Raw genomic sequence first — 19,009 nt, 5'->3', positions numbered from 1 at the left:
TGCATATGCCAGGTGCACTGTTCTTATGGACTGTTGATCGTTACCATACCTTGAAACATTTGTCTTTACATGTAATAACATTTCATTCGCGGCAGTAAAAGTTTAACACTGATTCTGTTTGTTGTTTGTGTGTCACAATAACTTTTGCCTTTGAGTATAAAATAAATAAAATACATTTTTCGAATTCCTCATCTTGATACAGATTATATTGTTGCGAATATGGAATTTGGCCTCCATATCCGCTTGTAAATATTCCCCTATTTCCCCAATACTCCCCAACTATCCCCAATCCCCCATTCCCTAGTCCCATTGTCTGTAAACAACACTCTGTAGAACCGACCTTCCCCTTTTTCCCCCATTAAATGTCGTGCCCAGGTCCACCGCATCTCACGTAGACAACTTTCGGACATCTTGCTAGTTATTCTTAGTCTATGTCAGTTAAGGACTCGTTTCCATTAATTCTGACTCTTCATTGCACCAGAATGTGATTGTATGGCACCAGTAGTGAGTTTAGGACCTTCCCTTACCTCCTCCCATCTTCCCCATGAAACAACAACAACAACTACAACAACGGCGCGCGGGGGGAGTGTGCGTCCTCACACCGGCTCGGTTAGCCGCCATGACCATGCGCTCCGACGGGGTTACCACGAAGGGGCTCCTTGTCAGCCCCTCGTCAAGGGCGGAGCCGGTAACCCCCCCGCACGCACCCAATGAGAAGCAACGTGCCGATTCCATCTGGGGCGGAGCTAACGAGCCGAGGGCGTGTCACTCCCCGCCGGATATACGCGGCCACGTACCGGACGTGACGTCAGATGCGCCTGAACTACGGAGAGCAGAGGAAGCCACCGCCACCCCCAGCGCGACGATACCTCCCCGCATCTTTGGACCGGACCGAACCGGGTCGATTCTGCCCTGAGCCCAGGTGCACCTGGAGCCATCGATCCTGCCTTTCCTTGCCATCAATCCCCGTGTGAGTCAGTTTTTGTCCCGTTTATCTGTCGTCTGTTGGGGTTAATATAAGTGTGTCTAAGTGCCTGTCTTTCTATGGTGTCCCTCTTGTAGTTGTAATCTAACCTTCCGAACGAATATAACCTCCTCCGGAGGTCTTGAGAACTGAACCCTTGGTGTCGTGTCATTTGAACCCAGCCGTGTGTCCTTTTCCTTCATTGATCTAGCGTAGCGCGACTAGTCAACGTTCGAGCATAATCGGGTAAACTGTGCAGACGTGGTCATACCAAACCGCTCAGTAAACTAACATCCACCACCGCGTCTGTAACAATATCTTTACTATAATTCACCAAATGTCTATCTGTCTGTTTGAAGGTGCCGTAAAAACTGCTGAACTGCATTTCGCTCTTTCACGAGCCTCGATCTTGTATACAAAAAAAAAAAAAAACCGATCGTAACGATTTTTTGGGTGGATAATCCTGGGATCCCCAGGAGTAAAAGATGCTATTGAAGCGCGGTGCTACACGCGCCACTTGTATAACAAGGATGAAGCGGACAACGCAGTAGGTTCAAGAGTTTATTACAAGAGCTCAACTGTAGCACTGGAGCGCTCCGGGCTGCGCGCCCCGTGTATGTCCCGCGGCCACGCCTACCCCTCGGGCGTGGCCGCCGCCCACTTGGTGCACGGAATGATGCCCTCACGCCAGTGAGCTTTCGTGTCCGCCACACGCGCCCCCCCAGAATTCCCGCACACCTGGAGGGCCAGTTTGCGGGGCAAACGGATGACCCGGCCGAAGCGCCCTCTGGCGACCGGCGGCGTCCGGGGTGCAGAGATGCCAGCTGGGATGCCTCCGGCTGCACCCGGGATGGGTGCAGGATCGGGGGGCGGCGCGCCGGCGGGCCTGGGCGGTGCCGGGGGTCCGCCCGCAGGGCGGCGGCCCCGACGCGGGGGCCGAGCCACCGGCGGTGGGTGGTCCACGTCGAGGTGGGCCGGCTTGAGGCGATCCACCGAGACGCGGTCGGGAGTACCGCCGATGTCCAAGGTGAAATGTTTCACCCCGGTCTCCAGCACGCGGAAAGGCCCGTCGTACGGGGGCCGCAGTGGTGTCCGGTGGGCGTCGTGCCGGATGAAGACGTACTCCGCGGTGCGAAGCTCCGGGGCGACGTGCGTAGGCGGGTGCCCGTGGTGCGCCATCGGCACTGGGGCGAACCTCCGGGCTGTCTCCTGCAGCGCGGAGCGCCCCTGCGCCGCGGACCATGGTGCCGTGGGGTCGGGGAGGAACTCGCCCGGCACCCGCAGCGGTTGTCTGAAGACCAACTCCGCCGCGGATGCGTGCAGGCCGTCCTTGGGCGCCGTCCGGAGGCCCAGCAGGACCCAGGGGAGCCTGTCGACCCAGCCGCCGTCACGGAGGGTGGCCCGGAGCGCGGCCTTAAACGAGCGGTAGAAGCGCTCGCACAGGCCATTGGCCTGGGGGTGGTAGGCCGTGGTTCGGTGCAGCTGGACCCCGAGCCCCCGCGTGACCGCCCCCCAGAGCTCCGAGGTGAACTGGGGGCCGCGGTCGGACGAGATGTCCGAGGGGGGTACCGAACCGGACGACCCAGGTGGCGATGAACACCTGCGCGACGTCCGCCGCCGTCGTCGCCGCCAAAGGCACGGCCTCCGGCCACCGGGTGGTGCGGTCCACCATTGTCAGGACATGGGTGAAACCCCGCGAGGGGGGCAGAGGTCCCACCAGGTCCACATGCACGTGGGCGAACCTACGTTCCGGCACCGTGAACGGGGCCAATGGGGCCTGGGTGTGCCGGTGCACCTTCGCGCGCTGGCACGTGAGGCACGTCCTGGTCCAGCCGCAGACGGCCTTCCGGAGGCGATGCCAGACAAACTTGTCGGCGACCAACCTCTGGGAGGCCTTCGTGCCCGGGTGAGACAGGCCGTGGATGGCGTCAAAAACCTGGCGCTGCCAGCCCGTGGGCACGATGGGGCGAGGCCGCCCGAGGGAGACGTCGCACAAGAGGGCTGTGCCCGCGCCGTCGAACGGCACCTCGGTGATGCGGAGGCCCGTGACGGCGGTCCGCAAGGCCTGGACGCCGGGGTCGGCGGCCTGGTCCGCCGCCATCCAGGTATAGTCGATGCCAAGGTGGACTGCGTGGGCGACGGACCGGGAAAGGCAATCCGCCACCGGGTTGTCCTTCCCCGCGACGTGCCGGATGTCCGTTGTATATTCGGACACGGCCGAGAGGTGACGCTGCTGCCGGGCCGACCACGGCTTGGCGACCTTGCCCATCGCGAAGACCAGTGGCTTGTGGTCGACGAAGGCCGTGAACGCACGGCCCTCGAGCAGATGGCGGAAGTGCCTGACCGCCAGGTGAAGCCCGAGCAACTCACGGTCGAAGGTACTATAACGGCGTTCGGGCGGGCGAAGCTGCCGGCTGAAGAATGCCAGCAGTTGCCAGGCACCACGCACCCATTGCTCGTGCACCGCGCCCACCGCGTAGTCCGAGGCGTCGGTGGTGAGGGCGATCGGTGCATCGGGCGCCCGGTGCGCGAGCATGGTGGCGTTAGCCAAGGCGAGCTTTGCGCCCGCGAACGCCGCGTCCATCTGCTCGGTCCAGGTAACGTCACCTTTGCCCGGCTTGCCTCGGAGGGCCTCGTGCAAGGGGCGCAGGATCTGGGCGATGCGGGGCAGGAACCGATGGTAAAAGTTTAGCATGCCCAGGAACTCCTGGAGCCCCTTGATCGCGCGGGGGCACGGAAACCCCTTCACCGCCTCCACCTTGGCTGGTAGGGGGACGGCACCGTGCCTGGTGACGCGGTGCCCCAAAAAGTCGATGTCGGCGACTCCGAACCGGCACTTGGCGGGGTTCACGATGAGACCATGCTGGCCCAGACGTTCGAAGAGCGTGCGGAGATGGTGTAGGTGCTCTTCGCGGGACGCGCTGGCGACGAGGATGTCGTCCAGGTAGACGTAGACGAAATCCAAGTCGCGCAAGACGCTGTCCATTAGTCGCTGGAACGCCTGAGCCGCATTCTTCAAACCGAAGGGCATCCAAAGAAATTCGAAAAGTCCGAATGGCGTGATGACCGCCGTCTTCGGGATGTCCTCCGGCCTGACGGGGACCTGATGGTAGCCGCGTATGAGGTCCACCTTCGAAAAGAAGGACATGCCCGCCAACCGGGCGGAGAAGTCCTGAATGTAGGGGACGGGGTAGCGGTCGGGGGTGGTGGCGTCGTTGAGGCGCCGGTAGTCCCCGCACGGTCGCCATCCCCCGCCGGGCTTTGGCACAATGTGAAGCGGCGACGCCCAAGCACTCTCGGAGCGCCGCACGATGCCGAGTCGCTCCAGCATAGCTAACTCCGCTTTAGCTACCGCGAGCTTCGTCGGCTCGAGGCGGCGTGCCCGGGCATAGACCGGTGGCCCGGCGGTGGGGATGTGGTGTTCCACCCCGTGCTTGACGGCCCCCGCCGAGAAGGTGGGCCGCGTGAGGGCCGGGAAACCAGCGAGGAGGCGGGTGAATTCGTTCGCTGCCGGAAGCGTACAGATGAACCTGGCCGGAACCGAACCGCTCAGCAAGCCGCTCGGCGAGCCGCTCGATGAGCCGCTCCGGGAGCTGCTCAACGAGGCGGGCAGTGCGCACGCGAGCGAGCTGAACGTCTCAGCCTGGACAAGCCTTCTGTGCTTTACGTCCACCAACAGGCCATTGGCACAGAGGAAGTCTGCGCCAAGCAGTGCCATAGGCACGTCGGCAGTGACGAACGACCACCGGAAAACCTGCCCTCCGAACCGCAGAGAAAGGCAGCGTTTTCCGTACGTGCGAATGGACGTACCGTTGGCAGCAAGCAGCGCGGGGCCCCGGCCCACGGACTGCTTGTCGGACGTACCAGCGGGAACGACACTCACCTGCGCTCCCGTGTCACACAGGTAACGGCGCCCGGATAAGGTGTCCGTGATGAACAGTAGGCTGTTTGAACGGCCGGCGCTCAGTGCCACTACCGAGGGCCGGCCCGGGCGTTTCCCGACCTGCCGAATGAGCACGGCGGGCGACATTGCCGAGCCTTGTGGCCGAACTGGGCGTGGAAAAAACACCAGGTTTGCGGCGAAGGCGGCGGAGGCCGCGGTTTTTTCCGCGGCAGTGGGCGGGGCGTGGTGGCGGACACGAAGTGCGCATCAGCCTCGAGATCCACGAGGCGTGGTGCATCAGCATCAGGGTCAGCCCCGAGAGCCGCGACGGCCGCACCAAAACTCGCCTGGGTGTCCAAAGCCGCGAAGAACCTGTCGGCCTCGGCAGCGAGAGCTTGGGGTTCCGTCGTCGCAGAACCGGCCAACGCGAGGCGGCCTCGTGCCAGCAGCTGGCGTCGAAATAACGCCCGGAATAGAGCGTTCGGGGTTTCGTCGCCCATCAACGACAGCATGTGGTCCATACGGACCGACGGTCGTGTGTCACCGAGCTCGGGGAGGTCCAGGAGGCGGTCGGCCCGAGCGTCCACCGTGAGGCCGAACGTGGCGAGGAGGAGACGCTTGATCGCCTCGTACCTGTCGTCGGCCGGTGGGTTCCTCAGGACTGACACGATGCGGGCGGCCGTGCCGGGCCCGAGGGAAGCGACCACGTGGCAGTACCTGGTCTCGTCCACCGTGATGCCTCGAAGTCGGAACTGGGCTTCTGCCTGCAGGAACCAAACTTCGGCTTGAGCCTCCCAGAACTCGGGGAGTTTGATTTGGACCGCGTTGGTTGCCATTGCTGTGGCGGGGTTGGGTGGTCAGCGACGGCTGACCAGAACGTCGGAGGGTCACCAATGAAGCGCGGTGCTACGCGCGCTACTTGTATAACAAGGAGGAAGCGGACAACACGGTAGGTTCAAGAGTCTTTATTACAAGAGCTCAACTGTAGCACTGGAGCGCTCCGGGCTACGCGCCCGGTGTATATCCCGCGGCCACGCCTACCCCTCGGGCGTGGCCGCCGCCCACTTGGTGCGCGGAATGATGCCCTCATGCCAGTGAGCTTTCGTGTCCGCCACACTATTTAGTTTTCCCAATTTCAGCTTTAGTCTCCAGAATTCTTGGGTTTGGACTCCCGCATAACATTCGCATTTGCATGACGTTCATTGTGACGTCTTCTTACGTCGAGCAACGGTACCCGCCCTATGGGCGGGGCTTCAATTGTGAGGCCCAAATGAAAAGGCTAAATATCGGAAATTGAAGCCTTATTTTCTTTTAAACGATTTATATAAACATCCGTTAAATCTCGATCGGTGCAGCCGTTTGTGCGGCACCCGGGAAAATAACGTCATGCGGGAGCAAGTATCAGCAGGATGTGGCAGTGTGGGAGTCCACGTTTGCACCGATCGCTGCACCGTGTGCCGCACAAATGGCTGCACCGATCACTGCACCGTGTGCCGCACAAACGACTGCACCGATCACTGCACAGTGTGCCGCACAAACGACTGCACCGATCACTGCACAGTGTGCCGCACAAACGACTGCACCGATCGCTGCACCGTGTGCCACACAAACGACTGCACCGATCGCTGCACGGCTGCACCGATCGGATGTGGCATGAAGGAGGATCTGCACGTCGGCATGAAGGAGGATCAGATCTAACAGATCGCTGTCTCCATCGATCTTGCCAAGGTCGTAACACCTATCGGCTCAAAATCCTTTTAACTGTTGATTTGGTACAGTTACACGTATCGGGAATTTGGTACACGTATCGGGAGCACATACGACATAGCGATTGTGAACACTATTATCGATCACGATTCACGACCACGATCATCACGATCATGTTGTATCGATCACGATTTGAAACACGATGGAATAATATTTACCGATATGAACAGTGATGTGGCTTTTATTGAAATTCTAAATATCGTTTAGATTTCGATGATTTGCGTGTGATATGATTCATCGGATGTTTTTATATGAATCGTTTAAAATAAAAAAAACCTTCAATTTCTGATATTTTCCCATCGCCATATGCAGATTCGCCACGGTCCCACGATCGATGTTTCTATACGTGAACGTACCCGTTTCTTTGCGAACAGGTACGTTTTTCATGGAAGCCTTTCACGAACTTGCTGTCCATGTCTCACGTGCGACTGAAGGTGCTACAGGAATGTGGAATTTATTGGTTTCATGCTTTAGCATTCGCCATATCTGCATTGCCTGTTTGCTTCTGGCCTCCCAGGCCAGAAGGGTATTTCTCCAGTATCTATCAATTTGGATTAATCTATCACATGACATGTGCAAAAATGGCAAAAAACCCAAAACCGCGGCCCCTCTCACATCCCCCTTCTTCTATCTCCTCCCAATCTCCTAGACCTGGGGTTCTTAACCTGGGGTATCCATATAGACTAGAGGCAAAATCTGAAAAGGGGCCTAGAAATCACTTTAGGGAGTACGGAATGTTAGGAGCTGGCATCCATGTCAGACTGTTAAAGTGGTTCATAGTGAACATATTTCAAGTGGATGCCCATCAAATTTGGCCTTTTTAAATATTATACAGCCAAAACAAAGTGGCCGCCATTATCGAAAACTCCGAAAACTCCGGATTGTAATAAAATTACACAACTTTGTATTTATACAGGATAACAATGAAATTTGCTGTATTTGGACATATTATAATAATACACACATCTTCCTCAAACGATCTAAGTGATATTTTATCTATTTCTTTCCCTATGGAGAGACAAACATGAAAAAATGCTCTGAAAATCTAAGAAAATTACATCTTGATGCATTATATTGAGCTTGTACAAATGTACGGACATACTTTGATGAAGTTCGTTTGATTTCAAAAAAAAAACTGTGTTGGGATAATATTAACATCAGTCTTCGGTGGTGTAGTCCGAGTCATCTTGGGCACTGTTCAAAGGATTCCGACACGTTCCGTCAGCGCAACCACAACCAGCGGTACATCTTAGCTCCTTAAGACGACAACTGCATCTGTGAGATTCGCAATTCTTACACTGGCATTGTGTAAGCTTGAGGTAAACCTCTGGAAATGGTTTATCACTCATCAAATGAGGAAGTATATTTCCAGTTGTACCGTCCTTGTTCCATCCATTTCCCACCGGGGAAGATATATCTGGTTGTGCGATCAGTGAAGAGAGCCAAATTGTACACTGATGGTGTGCTCGCTTGATATGCAGCTTCAGAGAAGATCGGGTTGGTGGCAACTTCTCTGGTTCTTTGTGACCTTTGAGGAACATTTTGAAACGCACGTCATTGATGTTTGTGTTGTTATCATTGTTTGAATACAGTCTGCAGATGAAGCTCTCTACATCTGTCAGTGTTCTTTCAGTAAGTGTGCCGCGTCCGAGCCCGTCCAATAAGGGACAGTTCTTGATGAACGTTTTCCATGCTATTGTTTTGCCAATGCCACAAAATTGACTGACTGTGTCGCAGCCCGAGAGGGCATGGAATGCTGGAAGATTGTGGCGGGGAGCTGGATCAAGGTCTACAGCGTGCACAGCAACAAAGCTCCGTTGCTTCGCTGTTCCCGTTTGCAACCAAAGCTCTCCAGATAAGTCACTGGCAAAGTGAACGAGGAGAACAAGGACGTCTGTGTCCCTGGAACAAATGATCAGACGCTCAAACCCAAGATCTGTCACAGACTTGGCGTGTAACAATATTCTGGTATCAGCTTCATCGTGGTTTGATTTGAGGGAGTTGACGTCCGTTCCACGGGATGACTCAACCGCCGTTCGGTCATGGAATCCGCCAGATGTCACGACTTCACGATTCGGTTGAGTCGACCTTGCTTGACGAATGAGCTCCATGCTCAAAAAGTGTTCCAGGTCTTGCTTGTTTTCTGGGAGGTCAATAAATTGCCTCCAGTTGACGGGTAATGGCACATCCCTGTTGTCCACTTTGCGACGTATTGGCCGGGTTTTCCCGGTCCGTAAAATCCGAGTGGTGTCCTTGATGGTATGTGCTTCATACCTATCAAATACAACGTCAACTCTGGAGCAAGTGTCACTGAAGTGACTGAAGACAGAGGCTACGAACCGGTCTGCGAGTTGTCCAAAATTGTGGGCATTTGCAGGTTTGCCGATTGCTTGAACAAGTGCCTGGCCATCGATGATTACACACGTTTTCAGATTTGCTGTCGGCGGCTCTTTCTCTACAGTTGTTCTTGTCTGAAGGATATTTCCGAGAGCTGCTTTGTTTGTGGATCGCATTGCTCCGGATGTGTCTGCAAGTGATAGAGGAACCGGCGAAAGTTCATGGCTGAGGATTTCCTTCAGGTCCACCTCGCGTCCAGCTTCTTTTGAAACAAGCAAGCGTTGAAAGAGGTTACGGTCTGCTTTGACGAGTTTTTGTTTCAGAGTCGAATTTTTGTTCTGGACCTGATACATGCTTTTCAGCGTCAGGCTTTTCGACTGTCTGAGCTTGTCATGGAATCCCACTTTTTTCGTGATGAGACGTAAGCCCACAAATTCTTTCAATTTGTCTTGCCCTTGTGCATGTGCTGTCAGAAGACATTCCGTTATTTGAGGAGAAGCTACATCTCGAGTGGCCAGGCTAACGACAGCTAGATTTTGGTGTTGAAAAATGCCGAATTTCTTCAGTTGGTCGACAATCTTCTGAACATCTTCCTTGTCCCGCTTTAGTCTTGAGGGTCCGGCTTCTTTTACATAAGAAGGGTTGTAGTCTTCATCTGTAGCATGCATGTCCAACATGGCGCTTGTGTCGTCTACTATTCTGCTCCGTTCGTTGAATGTGAGGCACCATTGATCTCTTGCTCCTTCTGATCTCATTATTCCTACAAGACCACCGGCAACTTTGCCGACTTTGTTGACGTGCTCTAAGGCTTGATCCGTCGATAGCTGATTGAATGTGTTATTGGTTGTCTTGACCACAAAATTTCCATTCATGAACTCCTGGTGAACATGGCTTGTTTCACGGATCATAATGTCAGCAAGATACACTGCCCCCCAGCGAGTGTAGTTTGCGTGGTCATACTGAGCAAACCAGGGTAACATTGCAGCAAAGGACGATTTATGTAGGTTCCAATTTCCAGTTCTCTCTGCACGCAGGAACAGCAACAAGATGGAGATCATTTTGATGTACGTCACCCAAAATCTGGTAGTGGGTGGTTGTGTCTCTTGGAAGTCGTCCAACAGTCTTGTTATTCTGGAGTGCTGAACTGCGTCTTTCAGTGCTTTGACTTTGTTGCTGGTCACATCTCGCTCATTGTGTGCTTCCAAAGCTTCTACGACGTGGACTGATAATGTTTGGAGCTCAACTTCTTCTACTTGGTGATCTTTAGCCCATACGATGAATGTCGGCCAGAGTGTTTTCCAAACAGCTTCAAATGTTAGCTTGTGTGCACGAATAGCCCGGTTGTACGATTTGGCCTGCATGTTATTTTGAGCTGTATTCTCTCCAAAAACGGAACTCTCCGCCCACACCTCCGTAAGACTAGAGTCTGCAAAATGATTTCCAATCACACACATGAAATTCTTGACAATGTGGAACCCCCCAAGTCGCAAGAATATCGTTTTGCATTCATTACTGTTTGCCCACTATATTTCCTTGGCCTTGCAGTACAGCTGCTGGTCCAGAGTAATGACTGTGGACTGGCCAGGATTTATAATGTTGGAAATCCTCAGGCATCGCATCATAACTGTCCACAGCGTGTCGTTCTCGTGGGCCGGGGCGTTGAGGAGCGGCAAATACCCGATTGTGCAGAGCTCGTGTTTGTCTTGTGTTGTAACTTGGTTGAACCCGGTCCACGCTGGCACATCGTCACTGTTAGAGCCATAGATGCGAGAGAGAATCCAGGCCATATCTCGGGCAGAAGCTTCGTCAGACACCTGATCATCTGGGGTAAACATCGTCTCATTCAAGGTGGCTGTGAATTTAGGATCTTCTCGAGAAGATTGGCGAGTGACTTTCTCCAAACGATGAAGTTCGGGAGGGACCTTCAAGGACCTTGACTTTCCAAGAGGAAGTACTTCCTGTTGCTGATGTTGAGGGGTCCCTCTCTGGTAAACTACCATCTGCGTCGCATGAAACGTCCCCATACCATCTAACGTTTCTTCGATAATGTCGATGTTATCAGCAGCGTATTGGCAAAACTTGTTGGATGATATATTTGAAGGGACAGGAGTATTGTTGCAATCTGCGAAGTGTTGCAGATTTTGAACTCCAAGAGTTGTGTCCAGTCTACGTATCTGGTCATAGCTGGGACAGTGTCCTGCGTGATGGATGAGTTCAATCAACGATTTTGAACGTGTTGCCTGATGAATTGCTAGGCCAAGTCCAACGTGTTTTGGTGTGAGCGTTTTGTGCTTCGACACTGCGTAGACTAGGTCTTGACTTATGCTCAAAGCAGTTCGCTTCACAAATTTATCGTCAGCCTGTCCGTCCACTTCCCCAGACAGCAAAATACTGAGGAATAGAAACAAGCTCTCCGGTACAATCTTTTCGGCACTCTCCTTACTAACTGACGTGCAATTATTTAGGCCTGGACGAGAACTGATGTCACCTCTAATGCGTAACGCGCAGTGATGCAAGGTCAACAACTCTTCTGTCTCTGAGCGCGAGAACTGGGTTGGCCTAAGATCATCCATATTTCTCTTTGTCTCCATTTCATCCGAACGCCTTTTCTGTGTCTGAACAGCGATCTTAGATGACAGTGTGGAAAACAACAATTGTGGTTGATGTGGATCGAGTTGAGGTACAAAGTTGATCTGTCCTGGAAGAAGTCGGTGTAGTTTCTCTTTGAGGCGGGATTTATTGTCCCGGTATGGTCCAGCGTCAATGCCGAATTCGCTGAGCAAAGACCTGTACCTTTCCCAAACGTCTAGAAGCGTATGGATTTCACCTCGGGCCAGTCCAGTCGATACTTCAGATGCGACTTTCTCAAAGCAGATATCTCTGGACGTTTGAGTTGTGCTTGTACTAGATTTCGATGCTTTTCTATTGAACTGTACATAACACTTAAGATGATACCTGGCATCAGCAGCCACGAGATCACTTACTCCTGCCAGGCGACACCGCAACACAGGGTCTGTTTGAGCTCCTTGGAGAATTTTGTCAGAAACATCAAAGGTAGCGACCAAATACGTTTGTTTGCAACTTTTCTCTTGGCAGAAAAAGCACAAATCAGTGTCCATAATGGACAGTTTACTGCGTAGAGATTGTCTCGGTGGTGAACTTGTCTCAGGTGCACTGCTTGAGGTGGCAAGAGTGCTTTCATATTTTTTCCTGAGTCGAGTTATTTTGAACGAACTTGTAAACGTCGAATAGCAGTCTTTGTGATTCAGGACTTCAGTCTGTTTTGTGATTTCCTTAAAGTCAATGTTTTGAATTCTTTCAACAGTGTGCCAGTTCTCAGAGTCATTGTACTTCTTGCGCTCTGCAGCGGCTTCACGGACTCTTTGAATTCCGGCGTCTCCGAGGTTTCTCGTTGGTTTCTTTGGGTCTCTGTTTTGACAGAAGATGCAGAGGGTCCAGTCAGTACTTGTGTCAGAACTCCGCTTTTGGCTCTGGCATTTTACCTTGGATTCCATGTTGAAGCTCAACTCAGTTCACCACATCCTGCAAACATCAGAAATTGCATAATATGATAGCCAGTTTCTGCCGGCATTTTTACGTGGCGTCCCGACCGTGCCGTCCCATTACTGCCGTAATGTCGAATCCTATAAAAAATTGAAATTTGTGCAGCCCGACTTCACGATAGCCGGACTGCGGGCTGTAGGTATCAAACTTTTCAATCAGCGTTTTCCCGTCGCAAAGATGTCCGTGTTCAAGCCAAAAAAGATCAATGCTGCACCTGTATAGCTGGTGAAAAGCTGAAGTTCATCTCAAACATCGGTCATCGGTCTGAACATCAGGCAACACTGACGCTGAACGGAAGCGGAAACACCGGAAGTGAAGCTGACCTGATAACGAGGCACTTCCGGCCGCGCCCAACATGGTGGATACGAACAGAAAATACGTGAATCTTTCCATAATGAGTTTCAAGTTTGTGAGAGGTTTAACGCCTAATGATTTGGTGAAATTATGTTTTAAACACATATGCTAAAATCACATTATGCTAAAATAATTTATTATATAATAAATGATTTTAACATGTGATTAAAACATAATATCTTTGCATCAATATATTTAGGACAATTCATATATTTAGAACAATTCATAGGTATCAATGAGATACAAATGCAACATTTCAGAACCATATTTTTGGTAAAGGTTAACATATTTTTCTTAATAGTCAAATCTGACTATTGTATATAAATATGCACATAACTTTATCAAATATGTATAGTTTGGCATGATATTTGCAGGACATCTTACTGGTATCACTGGAGTAAAATATACCAAACTCACAAACATACCCACAGTAAAAGTCAAGATAAGTCGCGTGATTTGAAAATTAACAGAGTTCAGCTTTGAGATTTTTTGTACATTTTTGTGACTGATCTGTATATAACTTTATCAATTCGTTATGGAATGGCCTAATACTTCTTGGACACTTTACTGGTATTGCTGCGATGATATATGTCAAATTTCAGAACCACAGCTTCAGTACAACTGAAGTTATCAGACATTTTCTAAGTTATACATTTTCTATTTGTCCGGCCATTTTGTTTTTGGTATAAAAAAATTAAAAAGGCCCAAATCAATGGGCATCCACCTGAAATATGTTCAGTATGGGTCATATTAACTAGCTGACATGGATGCCTGCTCCTAACATTCCGTACCCCCTGAAGTGGAATTTGAACATTTTTCCACCAGTCTAATACCCCTTAGGGGTATGGGGACCAAAATCTGGGGTATGGGACTTGTAATAAATAATAATAATAAATTGTAATAAATTCAATGAAATATCAACTTTAAATATATAATAAACAAGTACACATACATTCAAAGTACACCGCCCCATGCCAAATAATTAAATATGCTGCAGCGCGGCATTGCCGGGGCGCCTCCGGCGCCCGGCAATACCGCAGTGCAGCTCATTGAGGCTGCATTGGGAGGGAGAGGTGTACACTAATTGATTGATTAATTGTATAATTAAAATCAATAAAAGATTATCACAAAATATTTTCATAATCAATTGGCTAATCGCATAACTAAACCAGTAGTGCTTCATCCGAAGATGTATCTTTTAGAAATTTAATTAAATAAGTCATTTATAAAAAATTAAATAATTAATTGATTACTCAATAAATAATTAATCGATTAATCAATAAATACTTAATAGATGAAATGATTAATCAATAAATCAAAAATATCCTTGATAGCCACATCACTTGGTCACTCATGTCCAAATATTAGCTTCCCAGCTCAAAAGGTGCCTGAGATATTGGCCAAATGAGAAAGAAAATAAATAAATGATTAATAATGAAAATAAATAAATAATAATCATAAAAAAATTAAATTATTAATCAATTTGGTCAGAGAACACATAAACTACCACTATTTCATCAGAATCTGTAACTTTAAAAAAAAAAATTTTTTTTGTCATTAATCGAATAATTAAATAATTAATCGATTAATTGATTAATTAATAAATCAAAAATATCCTTTGCAGCCAAATCACCTGGTCATTGGCATGTCCAAATATCAGCTTCCTAACTCAAAAGGTGCCTGAGTTAATAATGGTCAGAAGATAAATGAAATTTAATTAATTAAATAAGTACTTAATTAAACGCTAATAATTAAATAACTCCTCAATTAATTGATTATTCAAAAAACAAAAAATACCGTATTTGACAAAGGACTTGCTCACTACTGTGCCGAAATTTCAGCTTCCTAGCTCAAAGGATGGCTGAGATATCGTCCGGACAACCAAGAAAACAAACAAGAAACCAGAGTGAAAACTGAGTACTCTCTTTCAGCGTGCGTCACTGCCGAGCCCCCTTCGGTGCCCGGCAATGACGATTTGCAATGCCTGGAGGTGGCATAGGAAAGGAGCGGTGTACAATATGGCGATGGCGAAGAGGGCAATGAATGTGTTGGTTCCCTTCACAACTACGTATCTCTGTGAAACAGGTTTCTCTGCATTATTGAACCTGAAATCAAAGTGGAGAAATCGACGAGATGTGTCCGACGATATGTGAGTGGCGTCGCGAACTGTGCCTCGATTCCATATTCTGATTGCACGAAAACAGCAGCAACAATCTCACTGGATTAGTAAAACGGCTTGCGTAAAACTTGCATGTTTTAGTTTAGTTTGTTTTGTTTCTTTGTTAACAAGCAAAGAAATAAATAGGGATGAAATCCGAATGATTTTCTTTCCTGTTCTGTTCCTAATTAACCATATGTAAAACTAAGCTATTGAGATATTTTGAAGTCACACTGGAACCTAATGGGAATCAGGCCCGGATCCCCGAATTTGGCCCATTTTCTGAGTAATAAGTTACCAATTTTCATCCAAAAAAATAGGCAATTAAAGTAAAAACACCCCCCACAATGCACCACAGAGCACCTAGAAATCAAAAAAATTATAGGGGGACATGTCCCCAGTCCCCCCATAGCTATGCGCACCTTGGGTGCGCCTTGGTCAGTCAACAGTCTGGCAAAGGGGGTATGGGGACATCATGGGCAATCCGTTGGGGGTCTTGACAGGGAAAAAGGTTAAGAACCCCTGACCTAGACAGTCACTAAACTGTCACAGTCACTCAAACTTTTAGTATCACTGTCAGCCATGATCTTTCTTGAGCAGACCACATTTCAAAGTTGGTCTCCAAAGTTAGCGACTGGGCATCTTCCGTCAGGCAAGGTCCTTCCTTGGCACACCTGAACTCTTATCCACCGACAAAGCCTTAATCCACATCTCGATGGAGTACTGCTCTCCCCTCTGGGCTGGTGCTCCTGCCTCACACCTTGCTCAACTCAACACTGGAAACCAAGGCCTTCAAGATCATTGGAATCTCCCATGATGAAACGGAGTCTACGGGCTTATCACTTTCCCATCGCAGACAGGTCAGTGCTCTCTGTCTTCTACCACCTCCTTTCTGGTCTTGCATCCCCTGTTCTCTGACTGTGACTTCTGGTGAAACTCCCAAAATCCAGAATCACTGCTCACCTCCATGTGGAACAATTTGTTCCTGTTTTTTTTTTTCCACCTGTGGAGCAAACATCCACATTCTCTTCAATCTCATTCTTCCCTCCAGGTCTTCAAGACAGCTGTTCACCACCATCTCAGATCATCCCCAGCCATGATCTATTCTACCCCCGTTTACACCACTCTCCTCCACAAGCCCTCCTCTTTCCAAATTCCCAGGTCTTTCCTTCCTCCGAGTTTGCATCTGTATACATCTTGTCCACCCCATGTGTCTTCCCCTGCCCCTCATTGTTCCCCACATCCATTTTGTTCAAGTCTCCCTCTATTTTGTCCTTCAACCCTGCGGTTGGTGTGCTTCTCCATTCTCTACTGTTCCTTTTATTCTGTTGCATCCTGATCCATTTTCTGTTCCAACTCTTCCACAAACCTAAACTTTATATCAAAAACCCTTTTCTATCCCCTTCTTCCCCATTCCATAAACCTACCTTTTCTCCCTTATAGCTCCCAACTTCCTTTCCTTTTCTCACCCTTATTCGTCTCAAGCCCCGCCCTGGCCCAAGCACATCTGTGTTTGGTGAAAGCTGAACTTATGTTCAAGCAGTACAGCAGGCAGGTGTGCCAAAAGTCCGATAAGACCAATGAAAATTTGGTCAAACGGACCAATCCCACTGGTGTGTTTAAACGTGCATACGGCATGCGAGAAAAAATTACCTACATCCACACAACTCGTCATACCTGTTGGGTTGTTTCAATAACCAGTGCGAGACCGAACTTTGAATCTCGGAGCTTTACCGAGCGCTGCAAAAAAAAAAAAGAGATATAAAAAATTCAGGAAACATCACAAATTCAGCGATCTGTTTCAGAAGGAATTGTTCATCATGGAATAAAAAAAAATTTAAAAAACCACCTTTAGAGGCCATTTTTCCCCGCAAGCGGGGGTTGGCCTTTTTCGGGAACCGTGGTTGTTGTTGTTTTTCGGTCCCCTATTTGAAGCAATGTTTTACGGCCGGATGCCCTTCCTGACGCCAACCCTTTTTGCCGCCTTTAACGACAAGCAGGGAATTACCAGTGAACTGGTACTCAATTAGCCGACCTCGGAAGGAAGGTATGACAGGCTGAGTCAACCCCCCTGGCATTAATTCAGCGATCGACGGGGATTCGAACCGAGGATCCTAGGTTATCCTAAGCCGGCACCCTAACTGCTAAGCCAACACCAGGGTAATGAGAGCTGAGGCAGGGGCATTCATCATGGAATAACGGAGAGTATTCACTTTGGAATCGTCTCAAGATGTGTACATTACAGGATTTATCAGAAAGGATAATCTTGTCTATTCACAATGGACAAGACAATACAAAACTTTGGCCAAATGCAATACAAAAGTTATTGTTTTACTTGCGCCATAGCAATAATTATGCATAAGTTATAGCAGGAGCAGAGTGCAAAGATTATAATTAACACGTGTGTTTGTGTGTTCACATGCAGAGGTAGCAGGTGGTTACAATTTGTAGGTAGGGCATGCTGATGTTGAATGCGTCGTTCAGGTTGGCATGCCAGACGAGGCGCACGTTGGTTATGAAAAAGGTTCCAAGGTTTCCCTGCAGGTGGAACAAGTCCGAGTACACGTGTTACATATTGTTAGCCCTCCATCAGCTTCAAAAGTTTCACAAACATGCAGTCATAACAAAGTTGGTGTATGAGAGCTGATTTGGGGGGGAGGGGAGGAGGTGTGAGAGCTGAAGTGGGGATATGAGAGCCGAAGCAGGGGTGAGAGTCGAGGCAGGGGCATGAGAGCCGAGGCAGGGGCATGAGAGCCGAGGCAGGGGGGCATGAGAGCCGAGGCAGGGGAATGAGAGTTGAGGCAGGGGCATGAGAGCTGAGGCAGGGGAATGAGAGCCGAGGCAGGGGAATGAGAGCCGAGGCAGGGGCATGAGAGCCGAGGCAGGGGCATGAGAGCTGAGGCAGGGGAATGAGAGCTGAGGCAGGGGCATGAGAGTCGGGGCAGGGGAATGAGAGCCGAGGCAGGGGAATGAGAGTTGAGGCAGGGGCATGAGAGCTGAGGCAGGGGAATGAGAGTTGAGGCAGGGGCATGAGAGCTGAGGCAGGGGAATGAGAGCCGAGGCAGGGGCATGAGAGCCGAGGCAGGGGCATGAGAGCTGAGGCAGGGGAATGAGAGCTGAGGCAGGGGCATGAGAGTCGGGGCAGGGGAATGAGAGTCGAGGCAGGGGGCATGAGAGTCGAGGCAGGGGCATGAGAGTCGAGGCAGGGGGGCATGAGAGTCGAGGCAGGGGCATGAGAGCCGAGGCAGGGGCATGAGAGCCGAGGCAGGGGCATGAGAGCTGAGGCAGGGGAATGAGAGCTGAGGCAGGGGCATGAGAGTCGGGGCAGGGGAATGAGAGTCGGGGCAGGGGAATGAGAGCTGAGGCAGGGGCATGAGAGTCGAGGCAGGGGGCATGAGAGCCGAGGCAGGGGCATGAGAGCCGAGGCAGGGGCATGAGAGCTGAGGCAGGGGAATGAGAGCTGAGGCAGGGGCATGAGAGTCGGGGCAGGGGAATGAGAGTTGAGGCAGGGGCATGAGAGCCGAGGCAGGGGCATGAGAGTCAGGGCAGGGGAATGAGAGCCGAGGCAGGGGAATGAGAGCCGAGGCAGGGGCATGAGAGTCAGGGCAAGGGTATGAGAGCCGAGGCAGGGGCATGAGATTCGGGGCAGGGGAATGAGAGTTGAGGCAGGGGCATGAGAGCCGAGGCAGGGGAATGAGAGTCAGGGCAGGGGAATGAGAGCCGAGGCAGGGGAATGAGAGTTGAGGCAGGGGCATGAGAGCTGAGGCAGGGGAATGAGAGTTGAGGCAGGGGCATGAGAGCTGAGGCAGGGGAATGAGAGCCGAGGCAGGGGCATGAGAGCCGAGGCAGGGGAATGAGAGCTGAGGCAGGGGAATGAGAGCTGAGGCAGGGGCATGAGAGTCGGGGCAGGGGAATGAGAGTCGAGGCAGGGGGCATGAGAGTCGAGGCAGGGGCATGAGAGTCGAGGCAGGGGCATGAGAGC

The 19,009-nt window shown here is 50.7% G+C and overlaps 1 protein-coding gene across 5 annotated transcripts in view; it reads right to left on the bottom strand.

Moving 5' to 3' along the window:
* BBS5 (Bardet-Biedl syndrome 5) overlaps positions 1-19,009 on the bottom strand; it is a 92,396-nt gene that overhangs the window by 22,525 nt on the left and 50,862 nt on the right. For 4 of the 5 annotated variants that reach the window (XM_068133259.2, XM_068133261.2, XM_068133258.2 and 1 more), the window contains 2 exons: positions 17,470-17,565; positions 16,705-16,767 (listed from right to left, as the gene is read on the bottom strand). In XM_068133259.2, the coding sequence (XP_067989360.2) occupies positions 16,705-16,767; positions 17,470-17,565 (159 nt within the window). The remainder of the gene's footprint in view (positions 1-16,704; positions 16,768-17,469; positions 17,566-19,009) is intronic. The other variant, XM_068133262.2, reaches the window with a different exon arrangement.

This window comes from Myxine glutinosa, chromosome 12, assembly GCF_964187855.1.
Source record: "Myxine glutinosa chromosome 12, kmMyxGlut1.1, whole genome shotgun sequence".
Classification (NCBI taxonomy): domain Eukaryota; kingdom Metazoa; phylum Chordata; class Myxini; order Myxiniformes; family Myxinidae; genus Myxine; species Myxine glutinosa.
This window is presented reverse-complemented; position numbering and strand designations above follow the sequence as displayed.